Below are 23,176 nucleotides of genomic sequence, written 5' to 3' on the forward strand. Positions count from 1 at the left end.
ACTAAATTTGGTCGAAAATCAAGTTTGGAGACAACAGCTTACGACAGCATTCCCTCAACCAGTGGGTTTTTCCAAGTACAGAGGATGGTTGAATGATGGAATCCACCCATTGTCGAGTTTGCTTTTTATTTTATTTGAGTTTGTTGTAGGCTGCGGATGCATGATTATTCCAAGATATGAGAAAGAAAGTGAGAGTCCTCTGCCCCTGTCAGCAAAGAGAACTGGAGCAGCAGGTCCGCCACCTTACTGTAAATGCTTATCTTCCTCCACGTAATTGGGCACTGTTCTTGTATTGTGAGAGAACTGTGACTCCAATTTATCTGCTTAGTATAGGTGTGGATGCGTTAATAGCTTAATATCCACATCTGATACGCATGTTGTTGTTGTGTATGCTTTTAATACATTTACAAGCAAATAAATGAAACAGTCAATGAACAGAACGCCTTATGGTTTCGAAAGCCATACACTTATCTTTATCTCCTTTTGGTGGTGGCTGTATGAGCATGTATGGTATTACTTGGGGTTCAAATACTCAGCAGCTGCAAAAACACTGAGCGGCATTACAGCGGCAGTCTGCAGATGATGAACACTGCACGCTTACTGCAGCTGGGACAAGTATGTGTCTGTTGTTGGCCCTCGACTCTCTGTACATGCTTGCTTGGTCTAGGCTTGACTGAGTGATGTTACACCAACACTGCACTCTGAAGGCAGAAGTTGAACTTTGTCACTTCTCTGCTGTCATCATGGAACTGTTGATACTCTCATAGACAGAACTCAGGCTGGTCTCTGACAGAACCCATACCAGGCGCTGGCAGAGCTGGAAAAACTTGTTGTGTGTGATGCCTCAAAAGTACAGGAGGAGTGGCTTACTGTTTCTTTCTCACTGGTGCCTGGTGATGGTGCTTAGGCGTACAGCATCTCTGTGATGATCGATTGACGATTAGATGCAGGCGATTATGGTGGATACCACAGGTGTCACCATCAACAATGTCTCAGGCTCACATGTCATGATACACTGAGGAGAGGTAATTTAATGTAGAACACTGACTCAAGGCCCGGTGATGAGAAACTTTATGCTTGCATCCCCCCTCCCATTACTGGTGTTAGACAGACACAGCGAGAGAGCACCCTTAGTTCCTGCTACTAATCAGGCAAGTGAACCATCCGCTTGTTACATATTTTTTACGAGCTTCAAACAGGAGTGACTTATTTTCAGTTATCTGTGTAGTTAATAGTTTATTTTTTGTAATTTCTTGTGTGTTCCAGTGCTTACAGCATTTTATTTCAATAACAGTGTAGTATACAGTACCGCCGTTGCTATCGACCCTCTTATCGTACAGGCTTTTGTTTGTTTGGTTAGAACAACTGAGTGTCAGTTAGACAATCAGTGAGAGAGCACTTCGATTTCCTGCTGCTAATAAGGCGAGTACACCGAGCTTCCAACAGGAGTGACTGCAGTAATGGATAGGAACTGTGATTGTTGTGTACAGATGCGAGCTGAGTTGGCGACCCTTTTCTCATAGCTTCAGGCTGCTGGCAAGGGGTGCCACTGTGGGGGACTGAGCTCGGGATGTGAGGGATGTTGAGCATGTCTCACGTGTCCTCCGATCAGTCCACTGCTGTGACCACTCTGGGTACTGCCTGCACTGAGGTTGACCCCTCACCCATGGTCGAGTGGAAGATCATTCCAAAGTCTGGCAGGCAGCGAAAAACATTCTGAGGGACCGATCGTAGGTCTCCCCGGTTCGTTTGAAAAGCGGGTTTTGGGTGTTATGTGTGGCTGACGATGTCTGGGCAGGGTGGGTTTGCTGGTAGATGGGAGCTCCAACGTAAGGCACGTAATGGCGCCCCTTAGGAACATGGCTGCTAAGGAGGGGAAGGAAGCCAGTGTGGACTTTGTGTACATTTCGGGGGGATTCATTTCGGATGTGGAAAGGGTGCTTCCAGATGCCATGAAGAGTACAGGGTGCTGCCAACTGCAGGTGGTGGCTCTTGTTGGTAGCAATGACGTGTGTTGCTTTTGACTGGAGCAGATTCTCTCTGGTTTTGGGCAGCTAGCTGATATGGTAAAGACTGCCAGTCTTTGCTTCCGAGATTAAGGTAGAGCTCACCATCTGCAGCATCGTCGATAGAACCAACTGTGGTCCTTTGGTACAGAGCCGAGTGGAGGGGCTGAGTCAGAGGCTCAAGCGGTTCTGTGACTGGGTAGGCTGCAGATTCCTTGACTTGCGTCATTGGGTGGTGGGTTTCCGGGTCCGGTTAATAGGTCAGGAGTTCACTACACACAGTAGGTGGCTACACGGGTAGCGGAGGCTATGTGAAAGAGACTGGGCGGTTTCTTAGGTTAGAATGTCTGAGGAAACTACAGATGGGTCGTCTGTCTAAAAGCGAGAAGGTAAAACACAGTAAGGTAGGTGTAGAAACGATTGGTATTGTAGTTGTAAATTGTCGTAGCTGTGTTGGGGAAAGAACCACAGATCCAAGCCCTAATAAAAGAACTGAAGCTCAAATAGTTTTAGGTACAGAGAGGTGGCTAAAGCCGGAAATAAGTTCAGCCGATTTTTTTTTCAAATGATCTAACAGTGTTTAGCAAAGATAGATTAAATTCAGTTGGTGGTGGATTATTTATTGCTGTCAGAGGTAGTTGGCCTTGTAGCGCAATTGAAATAGATAGCTCATGTGAAATAGTATGGGTAGAGGTTATACTTGACAATCAGATTAAACTATTAATTGGATCGTTTTACCGACCCCCCGACTCAGAAAATATAGTTGCTGAACAGTTCAAAGAAAACTTGAGTCTCATTTCAAATAAGTAATCCAGTCATACAGTTATAGTCTGTGTTGACTTCAATCTACCCTCGATATGCTGGAAAAATTATACGATTAAAGCCGGCATAAAATGTCATCCGAAAGTGTACTGAATGCATTCTCAGAAAATTATTTTGAGAAATTAGTTCATGAGCGCACTCGAAGCGTAAATGGTTGCGACAACATACTTGGCCTTTTCAGAACACCTACAACCATGAAATAGAAACGCATTTTTAAGAGACAGTCTTCACTTCTTCAGATCTGATCATGTAAGTGTAGAAAAGTCATGGAATTTTTTTTCAGAGTGATAGCATCGACAGGAATTGAGAGATATAAACCACATATTTAATAAGTGATGGTACTGATCCTCCATGGTTCACAATACGGGTTTGATCGTTGTTGCAGAAGTAACGAAAAAAGCATGCTAAATTTAAAAGAACGCAGAATCTTCAAGACTGGCAACGTTTTACCGAAGTTTGAAATATAGCGCGTACTTGAGTGCGAGATGCATTTAATAATTTTCACAACGAAATTCTGTCTCGAAATCCGGCAGAAAACCCATAGAGATTCTGGTCATACATAAAGCACACCACTGGTAAGACGTAATCAGTACCTTCACTGCGCGATAACAACGGTGAAGTCACTGATGAGAGTGCCACTAAAGCAGAGTTATTAAACACGGTTTTCTGAAACTCTTTCACCAAAGAAGACGAAGTAAATATTCCTGAATTCCAATCCAGAACAATTGCCAAGATGAGAAACATAGAAATACATATATTCGGTATAACAAAGCAGCATAAATCACTTAATAAAGTCAAGGCCTCCGATCCAGATTGTATACCAGTCAAGTTCCTCTCAGAGTATGCTGATAAAATAGCTTCATATTTAGCAATTATATACAACCACTCACTCACAGAAAGATCCGTACCTAAAGACTGGAAAATTGCTCAAGTCACATCAATATCAAAAAAGGGAAGTAGGAGTAATTCGCTGAATTAAAGGCCTATATCACGAACGTTGATTTGCAGTAGGGTTTTGTAACATATACTGTATTCGAACATTATGAAGTACCTCGAAGAAAACGATTTATTGAAACATAGCACAGATACAGAAAATGTTGCTCTTGTGAAACACATCTAACTCTTTATACTCCTGAAATAATGAATGCTATCGACAGGGGATGTCAAATCAATTCCATATTTTTAGATTTCCAGAAGGATTTCGACACCGTTCCTCACAAGCGTTTTCCAACCAAACTGCGTGCCTACAGAGTATCGCCTCAGTTGTGCGACTGTCAGAAAAGTCACAGTTCGTTGTAAAAGACGGAAAGTCATCGAGTAAAACAGAAGTAACATCCCCAAGGAAGGGTTATAGGCCCTCTGTTGTTCCTGATCTATATTAACGACTTAGGAGACAATCTAAGTAGCCGTCTTAGACTGTTTGCAGATGGTGCTGTCATTTACCAACTTGTAAAGTTATCAGATGATCAAAACAACTTGCAAAACGAATTAGATAAAATATCTGTATAGTGCGAAAAGTGGCAATTGACCCTGAATAAAGAAAAGTGTGGAGTACTAAAAGAAATCAGTTAAATTTCGATTACGTGATAACTCATACAAATCTGAAGGCTGTAAATTCAGCTAAATACCTAGGGGTTACATTTACAAATAACCTAAATTGGAACTATCACATAGATAATATTGTGAGTAGAGCCAACCAAAGACAGCGATTCATTGGCATAACACTTACAGGGTGTAACAGGTCTACTAAAGAGACTGCTTACACCATGCTTGTCCGCCCTATTCTGGAGTATTGCTGTGCGGTGTGGGATCCTCATCAGGTGGGACTGAGGGATGACATGGAAAAAGTTCAAAGAAGGACAGCTCGTTTTCTATTATCGCGAAACAGGAGAGATAGTGTCACAGACACGATACGTGATTTGGAGTGGCCATCATTAAAGCAAAGGCGTTCTTCGTTGCGACGGGATTTCCTCACGAAATTTCAATCATCAGTTTTTTTCTCCGATTACGAAAACACTTTGATGGCACCCATCTGTATAGGGATAAATGATCACCACGACAAAATAAGAGGAATCAGGACTCGCACAGAAAAATTTAAGTACTCATTTTTCCCACGTGCCGTTCGAGAGTGGAACAGTAGAGAGACAGCTTGAAGGTGGTTCATTGAACCCTCTGTCCGGCTCTTTATTGTGAACAGCAGAGTAATCACGTAGATGTAGATGTAGATGAAATACTAGGGACGGAAATTTCTTCCATCATCTGGATTGGAACCATCTTACCTCCGATGCGAGTGCCACCACACAAACATGCTTATGTGTGCCATGGTGGAAGTTAAGGAGATAGAAATGATTGGTGGTATTTATTGTAATAATTCCTTGGGTCTTTAACATAATTGATTTTGATGTAGCAGAGACTACACCATGAGGTGAAGATATTGAAGCAGATGAAGATATGCTGTTGAGTAAGATTTACAGTGACAAAAGAAGCGTGATGTGTAGGACAAGGAGCTATACAGCAAACATAATTCATTGGGACACCTGCCCCTTGTCTATTTCCTCCCACAGTTCCGAATGGGGTACTAGTCTGGAATATTTTGCCAATGGAAGGGTCATCAGAACACTTTTCAATTACAGGCCACATGCCCTGTGGATACAGATCAGTGGTTCCCATTACCTTCTGCCTTTGAACACTGCTGACCCTTAGGCTTTTAGGAGCAGTTACCCATGCCAAGGGCAAAACAGCGTCCTGAGACCCTGTCCGCCCCTGCACCATTACTGATTTACTGATGATTATTTTATAAATTTAAGCATTAGAAATGTTTGAATTTGTATCCCAGGACGATTTGATTAGTATTCAGAGACGCTACCCCTAAGTCATACGGATAGAAACTTGCATACAGAATGACAAGACACAACTTTAATAGAGCTAGTAGGAAATAAGAGTTCTTTTACGATGGTTGAAAGTAATGAAGTTATGAGCAGCGTCTCATCAGCATTTTCTGGAATGTGTCGTTTTAGTCTTGTGTTGTAAATGCTATATTTAATTCGCTTTGTGGCGTTGTGGACAGGTACTTTAAACTGCGAGCAAAAGATGTGGTCGTCGTATTTGTGCGACACTGTATGTACCGAATTGTCGAACCGTCATTAGGAACAATGAGGATCAATGAAGATATCTTTAAGATATGAGGCACTGGGTCTGGGTTGTTGAGGTTGTTTCGCAACATGTGGTTGTTATGGACGAGAGGATAATGAACAGAAGGAATCCTTTTCAATGCATTGTTCATATTATGCAAAATGTGGTAGTGGTTTTCTTCATGTGTGTCACCAATCTCAGGGATTGTTTGGTCTGTAGAATGAGAGCCTGGTATCAAGATATCTCACAAGCACCCATTTTCAACATCATTTGATGGTATGTTGTAGCAATTACCTGTGCTTTTTAGAGTGTAGAGTGACAATGGGATTGTGTTGTGTGATTGTAACAATTTTCATTAAGGTATAGTTGTAGTATTAACATAACATGTGAGTGATGATCTTGCTGGAGCTGACGGAACAGACAGATGAGTGGGATGGTACGCTACTGCTTTGTCGTGATGTGTTTTATGGCAAAATAAGGTTAGGTATAGGTTTTCAGCTGATGTTTTGGGGTGGCTGAAGATAAAGTAGGATTCGTTTTTGGAGTAGGTGACTTATATGCTAAAATGAAAGGTGAATAAGGATGTTATCATTATTTGTTGGACTATATGTGGACGTTCAAAGAGATTGAATGTTGTTGAGAACAGTGGTTCTAAAGTGAATGTCTTTCATGTTAGGGATGCTACACAATAAACTGTTGGGATGATGACAGTGAGTTCGACTGATGGTGTGGAAAACCGTGGTTCTGAACTCGATATTTTTGATGGTGGGGATACAATGCATGGAGTTGTTGGGACAAGGATGGTAAGTTTAGTGTAGTGAATAATGCTTTGCATTTGGTGGCTTAATGTATGTTGCGGCATTATGGGAAGAAGGATAATTGGCCCCCATTTTATCGGTGGCAATTAAATGGTGCAATGTATGCAGATTTCCTACTTAATGTTCTACCGATGTTACTACAATTTGTTTCACTGCATGACAGATTGACGATGTACTTCCAACATGATGGATGTCTGGCACATAGCTCACGTGTGGTTCAAGCGGTATGGAATAGCATATTTCATGACAGGTGGATTGGTCGTTGAAGTACCATGCCACTGCCTGCACCTTCACCGGATCTGACGTCCCTGGATTTCATTCTGTGGGGAAAGTTGAAGGATATTTGCCATCGTGATCCACTGAAAATGCCTGACAGCAGGCGTCAGTACATTGTCAATGCATGTGCAAACATTATGGAAGGCCAACTACTCGCTGTTGAGAGGAATGTCGTTACATGTATTGCCAAACGCATTGAGGTTGACGGACATCATGTTGACCATTTATTGCATTAATGTGGTATTTACAGGTAATCACACTGTAACAGCATGTGTTCCTGGAAATGATAAGTTCAGATTATCATATTGGAAAAACCGAAATAAAATGTTCAAACGTACCTACATTCTGTGTTTTAATTTAAAAAACGTACCTGTTACGAACTGTTCGTCTAAAATTGTGAGCCATATGTTTGTGACTATTACATCAGCATCTATCACAAAGCGAAAACGTTGTCCAACTAAAACATTCATATTTCTTGACGTACTACACGAATATGTTATAAAAAATGGGGGTTCCTATTAAAAAAAAAACGCAGTTGATATCCATTTGACCTATGGCAGCGCCATATAGCGGGCTAACCATAGCGCCATCTGGTTTCCCCCTTCAAGCTAGACAAGTTTCGTTTTTTGTAGTTTTTTCGTTTGACGCTTATTTCGTGAGATATTTGGCCTGGTCAGAATCAATAGACCAGCCTGTGTATATGCTTCAGCCTTTGTCAACTAGATGAGTGACCAAGTTTACAATTCAAATCTTATCATTGTAGTGGGACCAGTTCAGGGAGGGCACATCAGGAAATTGTTGGATTGAGGAAACAGTCAGATTCGTTGAGTGTGTGCCAGCCCCTGCCTCCTCACACCTCCACCTCCACCCGACTGATTTCGCCCATCCGCTCCCCCGCCCCTCCCCCAGGCAGATGAGCAGTCAGCAGCATGCACTGCACTCCCCCCCCCCCCCCCCCCACATCCACCGCTGCGAGTGCGACCACAGCGCCGAACCCCCTCCCTCCCCCTTCCCCCGTCACTGCCCACTGTAGCGTACAGTCCTGCGACTCGCGTCCTACTATCTCGCTGGTGTGCAGCGCTTTAAGAAGAACTTTGTAAAACTACTCTCCATCACGATTACACATCCGTACAGATTTTTCTCAGACCTAGTATTAACATATGTAAGAATAATATTAACACTACGTCTTGTCGAATTAACTGGTCAATTATAAGTCGAAATATTATTCATCCAAGAAAATTAGTAAATACGAACAGTATCACACCATTATAATACATGAGAAATTTAGAACACTACATTGGTTACAGTATTGACAAAAAATTAGTTTCTCTGTAGCCATTATGTTACAGATTCCAATCGCCATTTTTAAAACAAGCCTTAGACTGGGACTGAAAAAAATTACATGTACAGAATTTTAGAGTGTTTATAGAAGATAAAAAGGGACACTTTTGTATATGAAGCAGATGTCCCAGATGTATGAAGGTCTTACCTCCACTGATGTTCAGAGACGTTGTTCAAAGTGCTGTTGGGTGGACATTCTTTTAGAGATGTTGCGGGGCTCCTACGGGAGGGAGACGAGTTGTTCGGAGTACCAGAACTGACAGACACCCCAGGTGAGCCGGTTGCCTGTTAGGCTGAGGCTACAACCATTATTTATGGAACACCCACTTTTTTCGAGTGTGTTTTGCAGTCATTAGCACCCAGCTGGCACTTGAGTAATGTCTCTAAAACATCACACAGTCTCTGTACATCACTAGTGTAGGAACCTTCACGGCCCACTAACAGGTAGAGGATGCACCTGTGAAATTTGTGTCACATATAAATAGTTTTTTTAATCTTCTTTAAACATTAGAAAATTTTGTGTATGTAGTCTTTCTTACTCCCTGTATAATAAGTCAATAATACATCTAAATAGGGTAGTTAGGTTTTAACGGGTCTAGATGGAGAGTTGCCAAGCAGTTGAAAAACTGACTTTTGAAAGAGCACCAGTGATTATCTTGCGTAGCAAGTATAATCACGTAAGATGTAAAACTAGATATTCCGAAGGGTATTTGAAACTCATTCCTCAAATAATTGGACAGTCTTCAGCGCATAACTGTGAAATGGACAGGTCCCGGTATTAAACTTACCTACAGTCTTGAATTCATCTTCGTATAATAAATCGATGAACTCAGTTGCAGCGTACCAGTAGACGCGATAGGCGGCGTACAGTGAGGCAGCGAGGCTGAACATCTGCGACGCCTGTGGCTGCCGCTCCTCGCACAGCGCACTGAAGTCGTCGGGAAAGGAGAGGTTCCACGGCTGATAGCGCAGTAGGCGTTCACTCAACAGCGGTCGCCTGTAACACACAATCCGCGAGGTTAAAAGTTAAAAACCAAGCTTGTATGGTTTTTGCAAGAATGTAAAAGTACTCAGACTGGATTTCCACTCAGCAGTGCACTAAATACTTCCTGGCAGATTAAAACTGTGTGCCAGACTGGCACTCAAATGGTTCAAATGGCTCTGAGCGCTGTGGGACCCAACATCTGAGGTCATCAGTCCCCTGGAACTACTTAAACCTAGCTAATCTAAGGAAATAACACACATCCTTGCCCGAGGCAGGATTCGAACCCGCGACAGTAGCGGTCGCGCGATTCCAGACTGTAGCACCTAGAACCGCTCGGCCACGGGTGGCTAGTAAAAACAATCAACAATTAACTTGGTTTCACCTATAGATGTAATAAGCGACTAGATGACTTCACTGACACACTGAACTCGACCTCAATATGGACAATGTTTTTGTCTACTGCCATGAACACTCCGCCTTCTGTGGCGTCTAATCTGTGACTCCAATACACATTCCACGACTCGCTAAATATCTCAGAGTTTTTCACTTCAGATTTCAGCCAGCTCTCGGTTCCAAGAATAATTTGAGCGTGAGAGCTTTACTGGATGGCAGTAAATTCGGGAACTTTTCTACCAAGTTACACTTTAATGATAGAGTTTTTGCAGTAGAGCTGTCTTTACTCTGAAAGCGGTCTGATTTCCCTATATCTGTACCAACTGATGAGTGCTCATGAGAGTAGCTCAAACTAGTGCCTAGACTAAAATCCCCCATACGAACTCCTCAAGTACTGTGCAACCTGAATTAAAGCTTTCCTCGTGTAGTACAACCCTGTCTTACAATATGCTCATCTACACTTTTCAATCCACCTCCCCAACCACTCGTACGTTCGTGCTCACTGCCTGACATAATATCTGCACTTTTATCGCATCCCACTATCTGCAGGTCTCCATGTACAGTGAATCAGTAACCCACTCACAATGCTGATGACAGACGTGGAGTAGCGAACCAAAAATCTCCACACCATAACCAATGTGGAGTAAGAATAGGGTTCCTCAAAAACAGCCCCAGTTGGCTGCAAATCATGTTCAATCATCCTGCATAACACTTTATCCGTAGTATGTATTTTACCACCCTAACAGACACCTCAGCTACTGCCTTTCTCTGTTCAAGCCACCCTACACCACACAAGTTCCTTGCTCACAATGACCACTGCCTCTCCCCACCCGTATACCACATCAGTTACCATGATGAACTTAACTGGGGATGTCAGTTGATCACCTTCGTTTCAAAAGACCTAGTCCACTTCCCAGACACATAATTCCCGAAAGTGACTCTAGTACCAACCTCTTCGGGTGTAATGGTAATTGTGTACAGTAGGTCTGTTTGGTGGTCAGGAGTGTACACTGTTTATCAGCTGCTACTGTTCGACTGCACAATGGACACCCGACAATTGATCGCAATCACGATAGATTCTAATTGTCCATCCTTATCCACGTTTTCCACCTCCATAACTACGCCACAATAAGCCACCTAAAGGAATCGGAGAACACCGCCACAAAACCTACTGGGAGCTCACCCATTCCCACATAGGGAGCCACCTCGTCGCTCTCCATACTGCCAGCATATTTCCTACACCACTCCCTTCCACAGCCCCACATGTCAACCATTTGAGAGACAACTTCGCTTCCGTCTCGCACGCAACTTCCAGTATTTACTCTCTGTGCTACGAACTGATTTAAAGACAGCGGCCACAGTACAAAATATATGCGCTTTCTCCCCTCTTCTGGCGTCTTACCGTCTTCCCTCACCACTGCTTACATTTTTCCTTCGTATATTGAGATGAACAGGAATTGTAGCCTTGCCGACTGGATGCCAATATATGGGCTAGAGCCGCTACTAGTGTAATTTGTCCTGGAGATGACTTTTTTTCGTCCCACATAATGTGGGGACACCCTCAGTTTTCGTGTCAGGTTCCACATCACTATTTCCACGAATTGTGAAAACTTCCGACGTATTTGCAACCGTCAATACTTTCTCTAGTCAAATCAGTAACACCGTTCATTGTGTTGGTTTTCTCAGCTCGTCTGCTGCTTAATACTTGGCACATTTTTAGACAAAATACGAATAAAAAAATGGAAGTATAAACAATCAGAAAACTGTAAATGACGAGTTTCCGTCACCATCTCCTTCCATTCTGAATTAAATGATCCCAGTATTTTCTATATCAGTAATGAATACTTCCATGGTTAAAAGTGAAATAAACTGTAATAAAGTGAATACAACAAAGATTTGAGTGTACACTGGTTCAAACCTGAGTATCAAGCGTCCCGGCCTGTCCTTGTCTTCTTCCATCTCGTAGTGCTCTACCTGTTTGCTGATGTATTGCGCGTCGTGTACCAATCCGGTTAATTTCGTGTGCAGCATGTCTTTCACACGTTCCACGTCCTTGGTCCAACCATGGAGTTGCTGACCACTCGTGTGGCTACCCTGAGACACACAGAAAATAGTTCAAATTACTTGCATGACATTCACGAGTAGCAGCATGTCTTAATTTACAGTTACATGTACCACTAGTAAATAACACTGAAAATTACTGCCAGTGCAAGAATGTAGTACATTCAATTTTGTACAGGTACTAAAACATTAATGCACAGCAGATGCCTCGTGGTGTTTCATTAAATACACACATTTGTGAAACTAAGAGAGCTGGAGATATTTCTTGGTAGTTGACATTACAAACGTCTGAATGTATGAAAGCATACTCCTGTGACGGCAAGTCCGACTGAAACGTTCTGAGGCTGCCAGCAGCGTCGAGTTCCTACGTGTAGAGCGACATGGCGTGTCTGGGACTCTGATGAGATTCAATTCAAACATTGGAACGATTTTCGAAAATAGAATGGTCAGATTGTTGACAAATCCGTAAAAATCTTACTCGTTACCAACGCTGTGAGAAACTTGAACACACTTTGCGACCCTTTACAAACGCAGTTATAGGCATCAGCCGCTCCATATTAGAAAAATTGTCTGAATTAATGGTGCACACATGAAATGTCAGTTTCACTCAAAATTTTGTAGCGCTTGTCCATTACCTGGCTGCTAGGTTTTGCCAAAAGTTTTCAGTTTCTTGCTCGTCATCTAACCCGATGCGGTCTATATCTGAACACTTCTCGAATATTGCAGATTTGAAGGAATGTAGCACGGTTTATTAACTTTGCAAGTTTCAGAGGGGAAAAAATGAGCCTGTCCCAGAAGATGTCTCGAAATAAGTCCGGTGGATGGAAAGAGAATACTGTGGAATAATTAGGGTTCCATGTCTCAGTCTGTAGAAATGGAACCCTTATAGATGCGGCCATTTGAGTCACATTTATTAATACTGGATAACTCACTCGTCAAACCCTGTAAGGTGCTTTTCGTTGATCTAGAATTGTGAAATGTGGCAAGAAGCATGGTTTCACAGTGTAAGTAAAGGAAAAGAATCCTAAAATTATTAATCTCTAATTATATATCACGAAAAAGTACTTCTTTTTCATGTTCTTATCACTCTGTCTATTTGCCTGTCGGAGTGTCAAGATCATTTTTCCTGGGCCAGTTTCGGGTACGAAATTCAAATTTATGTCACATGTCCCAATCCTATGCTCCCTTTGGCGTTGTACAACTTGTAAGCTTCTAAGTCAATGCAATCAAAAGATATGGCCATTTACGTTACATATTTTGATACTCGAAAACTCACTCATTGAAACCTATAGGGTGCTCTTCATTGACTTAGAATCATGAGATTTTTCAAAAAATAAGTTTTCTGCTACAAGCGAAGGGAAGAATGAAGAAAAAATCTGAAACTTGTTAAGTTGTAATTATATCACATAAAAACGTCTTTTGCGATTTGGACATACATTGCATTCATCATCTGATCTAACCATAACATACGAACATTACTGCATCCAAACATAAAATGTGTGTTGTAGTCATTTTTTAGTAGGTAAACAGAAATGTTCTATTAAATCTTCTCTCCTTACATACATAAACTGAAGTCCCCTGCTCGCTTATTCTTGTTTGTTTTTGTAGGCTGAGGAGCTAATGTGGATCTTCTGAACCGAACTTGGTTTTCCTGGGACCAATATCTCGCCAGTATCGATACGGATTCTCGATAACAGTAAAAACTCGTTGGTATTCTCGATTCCCAGGATGGGGGATTTGTACGGAACCCTTAGTGTGTGAGTCCCTCTCGCACTTGCCCATTCTGTTTTCCTTTCTTTTTATTCACCCTAGCTTCACCCAGTGTGTTTCCTGGAAGGCGAGTGTTCATCACAGACAAGGGTGCCATCAGTAGTGGTCGAAGGAAGTGTGACAGAACTACTCTTGTTCTCTATACGTGGTGTCCCAGTCCTTTTGGGACGTACTGAAACATGTGACAGTGCAATCCTTTAAAAGGCATATTTATTGTGTTTAGGACATACAGAGCAATCACCTCCTAACAACAATGGAACTCATAGTAATTGTTCCAAGCAACGACTGTCGGACACACTGCATGTGTTGCAATGATTCCAGCAGTTCTTCGTACTCTTGCAAAGATCTGGGGTGTCCGTTGTGCTGTTGAACAGTAGCAACTGATAAACAGTGTACACCCCTGACCACCAAACAGACTCGATGTACAAAATTAGGCTCATAGCACTCAAGCATCTCACTGGCGCATTAACCTGTGCTAGAAGCACACCTGCTGTCTGTGGTCCATTGCATCAGATAGCTTGTGACGTGTTCATGGTAAGGTGTGTTGCTGTGTTCAGTGCACAGTGAATAAGCAAATGCGGAATGTGCAAGCACTGAGACAAAAGGACTTTGAACCCTATGTCTGCTTGTGTCAATCTATTATCGGCCGCAGCGCTGCACAGGCAAACTTCGTACAGTTTGTATTGTTTTCGGATGATGCCTCATTCATCGGTGATGGTGTTTTCAACAGCCAAACAACCAGATTTGGAATGAGGACAATCCCCACGCCACACATATCGTTAGCCAACAGCAAAGATTATTTGTCAAGGTATTTTAGGGCATTATCCAAGATCACCCAGTAGAACATTACTTGCTGCCTCTCCATCTAATTTGTCCACATAACATGGTGTTTCTGTGAGATATGCTGCCACATTGCTTGGAGAATGTTCAGTTTCGTTTCCACAGAATTGTATGGGGCAACACGTCGGTACACCATCCCACTTTGATGTTAATGTTTGCAAGCAGCTGAACAACATCTACCCTTATTATTGAACTGGAAAGCGTAAGCCCCTTCAGATGGCCAGCGTGATCGCTCGATCTTAGAACCCTGGACTTCATTCTCTGGGGTTATGTCAATATGTTGGTGTATGAAACATTTTAGATACAGCTGGAGCCCTGCTTTCCAGGGTCCAAGCTGCCTGCCTCCTGGTAGAACATTGTTGCTGGAGCCCTGCTTTCCAGGGTCCAAGCTGCCTGCCTCCTGGTAGAACATTGTTGCTCACGTGCAAGGCCTCCACAACGAGTGTTACCGCTTCATGTTCAGCGATGTTTGAAGATGTAGCTTTTGTCACACATACCGACTCTTATGACAAGTTTCTACACAGTCGTTACTTCGCCACAGCTGTTCAGGGCAATGAAATATGACACGTCTTGGAAGATAGTAACGTGGTTGACTCGATTCCATTACCGCAGAAGCTGCGATGTTACAGGAATGACCAATGAGGATATGCTGACATCACTCTGAAATTGTGATCACAGAGAGAGCGTTGTGCACATCAAAGGTTGTGAGAAGGTGGTGTGAATGTGGGAAATTTCCAAGAACACTGTCATTCTGAATCTGGAATCATTCAACTGTCTGTCAATACGACATCTCAAGCAAGTGTACTGTGGTGGAGAGAAAAACGGGTTTACTTGTGTGGCAGATATGTGCAAATACTATTACCATGGCTGCGCAGTAAATAAACGTCTTTTTAATAAAATTTTTGCACTCACACTACTGGCCATTAAAATTGCTACACCACGAACATGACGTGCTACAGACGTGCACTTTAACCGACAGGAAGAAGATGCTGTGATATGCAAATGATTAGGTTTTCAGGGCATTCACACAAGGTTGGCACCGGTGGTGACACCTACAACGTGCTGACATGAGGAAAGTTTCCAACAGATTTCTCATACACAAACAGTAGCTGACCGGCGTTGCTTGCTGAAACGTTGTTGTGATGCCTCGTGTAAGGAGCAGAAATGCGTACCATCACGTTTCAGACTTTGATAAAGGTCGGAGGGCAGCCTACCGCGATTGCGGTTTATCGTATCGCGACATTGCTGTTCGCGTTGGTCGAGATCCAACGACTTTTTAGCAGAATATGGAATCTTTGGGTTCAGAAAGGTAATACGGAACGGCTTGCTGGATCCCAACGGCCTCATATCACCAGCAGTCGAGATGACAGGCATCTTATCCTCGTGGCTGTAATGTATCGTGCAGCCACGTCTCGATCCCTGAGTCAACAGATGGGGGCATTTGCAAGACAACAACCATCTGCACGAACAGTTCGACGACGTTTACAGCAGCTAGGACTATCAACTTGGAGACCATGGCTGCGGCTACCCTTGACGCTGCATCACAGACAGGAGCGCCTGTGATGGTGTACTGAACGACGAACCTGGGTGCACGAATGGCAAATCGTCAGTTTTTCGGATGAATCCTGGTTCTGTTTACAGCATGATGGTCGCATCCGTGTTTGCCGACATCGCGGTGAACGCACATTGGAAGCCTGTATTCGTCATCGCCATACTGGCGTATCACACAGCGTGATGGTATGGGGTGCCATTGGTCACACGTCTCGGTCACCTCTTGTTCGCATTGACGTCACTTTGAACAGTGGACGTTGCATTTCAGATGTGTTACTACCCGTGGTTCTACCCTTCATTCGATCCCTGCGGAACCCTACATGTCAGCAGAATAATGCACGATCGCATGTTGAAGGTCCTGTATGGGCCTTTTGGATACAGAAAATGTTCGACTGCTGCCCTGGCTAGCACATTCTCCAGATCTCTCACCAATTGAAAACGTCTGGTCAATGGTGGCGGAACAACTGGCTCGTCACAATACACCAGTCACTACTCTTGATGAACTATGGTATCGTGTTGAAGCTGCACGGGCAGCTGTACCTGTACACGCCATCCTAGCTGTGTTTGACTCAATGCCCAGGCGTATCAAGGCACTTATTACGGCCAGAGGTGGTTGAGTGGGTTGTTCTGGATACTGATTCTCAGTATCTATGCACCCAAATTGTGTGAAAATATAATCACATGTGAACTCTAGTATAATATATTCGTCGAATGAATACCCGTTTATCATCTGCATTTCTTCTTGGTGTAGCAGTTTTAATGGCCAGTTGTGTATTTAGATACTTCCGACCTCATTTTTTGCAGTTCTTTTGCCAGCTTTGTTTATTTACCGCGTGTCATCTATACTCTTTTTCGAGAATTGTCGAGATGATTTTCCCAGTACCTGCAATGTGTTACTCAAAACGTAGCCGATCAGCAGCTGCTTGCAGCCAGCATATTCCAGTTCGAGCATTTCTGTCATAGCATAATCCTACTCGTTTAATATGTGAAATTCTTCTTCTTCCGAGAAATAAAATCGTTTGTGCTGCTTTGCACCCATGTTTTGTAAGTAATGAGAGTAGTAGCAAGTTGAGAGAAGCATGATCAAACGTGTACCAACAAGCAGGAACCTGTCGCAATACGCTATGTGTAAGTAATGTTAGTGGTGAGAGAAGAGGCGTGATGAACTGCGACTTGAACTCTTCATCAGCGCACGCTACGTGGCTGAAGGGGTCTGTAAACAGCCCTGCGGAGGGCCACACGAGTCTTACTCTGTCTCCGACTGCCAGCCAGCACTGAGGTCGGAGTGAAGCGCTCTTGCGGTAACCGTGCCGATTATGGTGACTGCGGAAATCGCACACGCACATTGGATAACGATGATGACGCCACACTGTTGTCACTATTTACGGACGATGGTGTGATGTCATTCACCATGATCCGCTTGGCAGAGGATGAAAGTAAATGTACATATTTTATATAGTGTTTTTGTTTATAGGTGATTCTTGTGGCTGCTACTTCTTCTAGTCCAGACGCAATCAGCCATGACTCGCTGTGGGAGCTGAAACCAGCAGCTGATGATGACGATGATGATGATCCCTAGGGAACGATTTCGATCTTTCACAGGCAGATACATGAGTATTCTACAGTGTTAAATTGTTTTTCGTTATTTTTGAGATGCTCTTGTTTGTAGATGTGCTCTCTGAGAATATCAGTGTTCTGATACAACCACCAGCTGCTGGTGCATCTGCAGTTGTGTTGTCGTTTGAGTTTGTCAGTCTTCTCTCAGCACATTCCTCTGACGACGTCGTACACCTCCACTAGTGTTCATGCTGGATATGCCCTTAATGACAAACATGCCAGTTGATGTTGAGTTTCTGGAAGTGTATTCCAGTAACGAACACAACAAATTTAAGTACATTTATTATTATTCTTATCAGTGGTCGTATAGGGTTTTTAATTTCTCCTTCATTAGATATCTATCAAGTGCGTCTCTTTGGTCTTCTTCTGTGCACAGTTATTAGGAGTTCGACGTCGTGTTGAGGAGAAGAGCATTGTCCAAAATTCAGTGAGAAGTGTTGCGACATCATGGGGTAAGCCGATACCAGAGTGGCCATACTGAGTCACTTTTCTGAGATGCAGGAAAAGGGGGGGGGGGCTGTAAGACAGTCAGCTGTATACTCTATCTTGATTTATATTCATAAGATTTTTTTTACCTTAGTGTAGGGTCAAAATCGTAGTTTGCATCCTTATCTGGGCCACAACACGCCCTGCCATACCTCTCTGCACGGCTTTAGTGGATAACTACGAGTGGAAGTATCTGGAATACGCGTACCTGAAGACTGCTAAAGCTACCTGAACACTTAAGTTTCATTTAGAATGCAAAGTGTGTTTTTAAATCGAAACTATCTGTAAAACATTGGTTTTATGGAACGACTTTTCATAGTTACATTTTTCTTAAGCAGGTGCAGTGTATGAGCAACGAAGCGTAAGCTGCACCACAAAGATAATGAAGAAGTCGCCCTTTAAATATTCTCGCAATCTTTTTTTTTTTTTTTTGGTCATCAATCTACTGACTGGTTTGATGTGGCCCGCCACGAATTCCTTTCCTGTGCTAACCTCTTCATCGCAGAGTAGCACTTGCAACCTACGTCCTCAATTATTGGCTTGGCGTATTCCAATCTCTGTCTTTCTCTACAGTTTTTGCCCTCTACAGCTCCCTCTAGTACCATGGAAGTCATTCCCTCATGTCTTAGCAGATGTCCTATCATCCTGTCCCTTCTCCTTATTAGTGTTTTCCACATATTCCTTTCATCTCCGATTATGCGTAGAACCTCCTCATTCCTTACCTTATCAGTCCATCTAATTTTCAACATTCGTCTATAGCACCACATCGCAAATGCTTCGATTCTCTTCTGTTCCGGTTTTCCCACAGTCCATGTTTCACTACCATACAATGCTGTACTCGTAAGCTATGACGTACTAAATCTACACAATATTGGATATATATAGGGTAAATAGCCTTTGCAGAAATTGAATCCATGGGTGATGGTAACGAAAACAAGATGCAATGTCAGGACATAAAACGATGTCAGCAGAAACAAGTCTTAAATACGAGACCCACAAGTATCAGTCTTTGACATTACTATCCAGCAAACACCCGTAATATTTATAGAGAAAAGATTCAATCTACCCACAGTATTATTAATTCACTAAAACATGAGTCCCTAATTCTCTTCTCAAAGTACCCATGATGAGCATCACACAAGACTTTAGGGATTGGAATGTTGCTACATGCGCCACAAAAAGTTACACTAAGACACAGATCATACTACGTCATTTTGCTTTCCTTGTATACTGCTGTCAGAATCAAACTGTCATAATGCTCCGTGGACATCCTATGTGTTAAGACCACATAGCTATTATTCTTGTCAGTGGGAAAATCACTGGTAGTAGTGTTCATAAATCATAGACTTCAGACTCGATAAAGATTTGAGTTATTCCAGGAGACACGTGCAGGAAGACTAACGACTAAGATGAATGCTCTCAGAAAGCTGCATCCGGTTTCACATTAGTCTGGCACAGACTTTCATTGGCCTTGACATATTCATTAAATATTCTTCTTGTGACTGTATTGGCACAGTGCCTTTAACAAAGCCACTCGCTGGCGTAACACGCGCTAACTGGTAGACCTCAAATGCCGGTTTTCGTTATTGTTGCCCGTCCTCTGTGGTTGTGGCGACTGGGGCATTGTCGTGTCACCTGGACAGTGCTTGCAGTGGTCAGCACACGGGGCCACCACTGGTGTCGAGTCACAAGTGTCAGCTGCGTTACCGTCTGGTCATGGAGTCGCGGGAAATGGACAAGTGACTGTTAGGGTGGGAAGAGTTTGCACAGTTGTATCGAACTGTATAAATTTGTGGTATGTATACAGGTTAATTAGGAGACGTGAATTCGACGATCCTCCATGTTGAGCACAAGTAATTTTATAGGACCAGATATCAACTTACTCATTTCTTATGAATCCCAATTGTTACTGTGCCATAAATTGTAGCTGACCCTACGGTACTTACAGAATAGTACTGAACCATCATCATAGAATTTTGGCTTCTCCGAAATAAATGCACTTCGAATTATGAGTTTTATCACTGTGGATGAGAAAGATATAGCTATGTTCAAGCGTTTGTAGACTAATAAACTAATGTTCTTGCTATTTCTGCTCATGCGCTTTCTATAAAATCGCATCGTCTACTCATGCTATGATTTTCGTGTCACCTGCTGTTGACCCTTGGCAAAGTATCCTTATGATGTTCTCCACGACAGCATTCATATCATTGTGTAAAACTTGATTTACCTGCTTTCTTATTAATCTTTGCAATTAGCAGGCTATGTGATCTCAGACCCCTACCTTCCTCCTTCTATTAGGAGTAGAGATTCTGAGGAAATCGAAGATGCTGATGGTGACATGAAATGCCAAATGGTTCAAATGGCTCTGAGCACTGTAGGACTTAACTTCTGAATTCATCAGTACCCTAGAACTTAGAACTATTTAAACCGAACTAGCCTAAGGACATCACACACATCCATGCCGAAGGCAGGATTCGAACCTGCGACCGTCGCGGTCGCGCGGTTCCAGACTGCAGCACTTAGAACCTGTCGGCCACCCTGTCTGGCCATGAAATGTCAGACAGAGACTCTAGGCCAGTCTCCACTAAATATGAAGCTCAGAGGCTTCAGCTTGTAAAGCAGCTTCTGATACAAAGTTACCTGAATCTGTTAAGGAAGTAGCGAGCAAATACGAAAAAAGAAAGACACAGACTATCTCTAACCATTCCGATCTTGGTCTATCTGTATCATAGCCCCAAAAGGCCCACAGAAGTAGAGGTTGGTTCAGAATTCTTCCAAATGGTTAGTATTAGACAGGAGAACCAAAGATAGCTGGTGTGTGAACCAACAAAACTGGGAAACACACTCCAAGAACTGACCACTCAGTGTGTGTTATATTCTCACCCCCCATACATATAAGGCAGTTTGTAAGAGGAGGAGAAAAGTCCACTTACCATATCTTCTAATGCGAGGGGAACCAACAGCTGAGAGTAGTGCGTCGCACTGAGTGAGAGCAGCTGCGCCACATCTCGCCAGTAGCTGGAGAGGCGTTCCTGGAAAACTAGTGAACAAGCCAGTGGATCAGATTTCTGTATAAGCACAGCTTTCACTTTCTGCCCTCAAAAAGTGTATGCAAGTAGCATTCACATTTTGAAACTAGATCAATGTACACTGCCAGTAATTGTAAGAGTTACAGCACAGACACCTCGACCAGATGTTACATGGCTCCTATTCCTGCCACAAATTTAAAGAGCACAACAGGCAGAGCGAGAGGAGTACAACAAACTGACGTATATGCAGTCATAAAAATTCTTCATACGTTTCCTAAGGGTAGAGATATCAACCTACCTGAAGAAATGCAGAGATACAACTACTTCAAAAATAAACCACATGACTTGCTCAGCAATGAGACAGAGTTAAGGAATAAGAGATCTTGAGATAATTTACAATCAAATGGTTCAAATGGCTCTGAGCACTAAGGGACTTAACATATGAGGTCATCAGTCCCCTAGAACTTAGATCTACTTCATCCTACCTAAACTAAGGACATCAGACACATCCACGCCTGAGGGAGGATTGGATCCTGCATTTACAATCAGTTTGATGTGCCAATTACAGAAGGTAACAGAAATGAGGATGTGTAATTTTCCTGTTTGACTTTGACTTACTGCCAAGCATATGAAGTGACGATTTGCACAGCATCGTGTCTATGCTGGTTTCATAATACGACTAGTCCTTACGACGTTTCCAATGAGTTGTATGATCTGTATGAAAACGAGGAAGAATCACGTCCACTCATAGGTACTTTTATATTTAGGATACCCTTGTTTTAACATAAGTAATATATTTTAGTAGTTCAGCAAGAAACTGTATGAGGCATTTTGCAAGAGTAGCTGAAAGAGCCGACTTCCCCTAAGCATTCTAAGGACCATGAAAATCTATGACTACATTTGTACTGGTATGGTATATTACATATTAATTGTACATTTCACAGTAAGGTGGAGGTAGACATAATGTTCTGTAATTTGTGGAAAGTATCCTATCATACATATTTATCTAAGTTTATTGTACTTTTTTTATTTGTTATGTGGATCAATTCATTTACGACAGTTGTGTCAATGAGATTTATGCCTGTGTGATGTTAATCTGCTAAAATGAATACACATAATTATTAATGCCACATTTTATGAGCATCTAAACTACTGTAAGTCATTGGAGGCAGATACCATATATGCTATTATCCCCCATCATAATAAAGAAGTTCCTTATTTTATTCCCTTACGTCATATGACTGTATCGTAATACAGAATGGCAAATTCTGTTAATGAATGTAAACATGATATTAAGATACTATTATATAAAACGTTTACTGTTGGATGTACAATTACTGATGAGAGCTAAGGGAAGAACGACTTGTATTCCCCCACTTACCTCCTAAGTTATTTTATATTTATATTTTTATATTTTGTAATCTCTTTCCAAATGCCTTTGTAACTAAGTAATCTTTAATTGTTTTTCTATCTTTTGGTTTTGCAAATGTATTTGTAGAAAATGGAAATATACCTTTTAATGGCTTATCTTATTTAGTTAGAAAAACGTCATAAATATCATAAAATGGTAACTTTTTCCAAAGATTTTCACTACATACAGCTTTATTATTTTTAACAATATTTGTTTGATTTGCACTTACTTCTTCAGGTATATAAATCAATATAATATTTTTAAAGTTTTTACTTACTTCAGTTAAATAATTTTTATGATTTTCACATATTTTAGACATATTATTTTTAACAATATTTGTTTTTATACAAGCGTACTATTTCTAAGAATATTTGGATGATTACTAATAATAATTGAACGATTACTAATAATAAATCTCATTAATTCAGCTTTATGTAAATTTGAATATCCTCATAAATAGTTTTCTTTATAAAATTCATGAAGTCTTGCAACAATATATCGTAGTTGATAAGCAATATATTCTAGTTGAACCTCATTGTTACTTTCCATTTCGTTTTCTATTTTTTGCAAAAAAATTTAATACATTTGTAAATATTATTTTTATTAATTAAATTATGCTTATTTAATAGATGAACATG

At 41.9% G+C, this 23,176-nt stretch overlaps 1 protein-coding gene across 1 annotated transcript in view; it reads right to left on the reverse strand.

Moving 5' to 3' along the window:
• Positions 1 to 23,176, reverse strand: part of LOC126295010 (uncharacterized) — a 134,961-nt gene that overhangs the window by 15,044 nt on the left and 96,741 nt on the right. The window contains exons 5-7 of the mRNA XM_049987263.1: positions 21,032 to 21,138; positions 11,692 to 11,867; positions 9,184 to 9,392 (exon numbers count right to left, since the gene is read on the reverse strand). Coding sequence (XP_049843220.1) covers positions 9,184 to 9,392; positions 11,692 to 11,867; positions 21,032 to 21,138 — 492 coding nt within the window. The remainder of the gene's footprint in view (positions 1 to 9,183; positions 9,393 to 11,691; positions 11,868 to 21,031; positions 21,139 to 23,176) is intronic.

This window comes from Schistocerca gregaria, chromosome 11, assembly GCF_023897955.1.
Source record: "Schistocerca gregaria isolate iqSchGreg1 chromosome 11, iqSchGreg1.2, whole genome shotgun sequence".
NCBI classification, from domain to species: domain Eukaryota; kingdom Metazoa; phylum Arthropoda; class Insecta; order Orthoptera; family Acrididae; genus Schistocerca; species Schistocerca gregaria.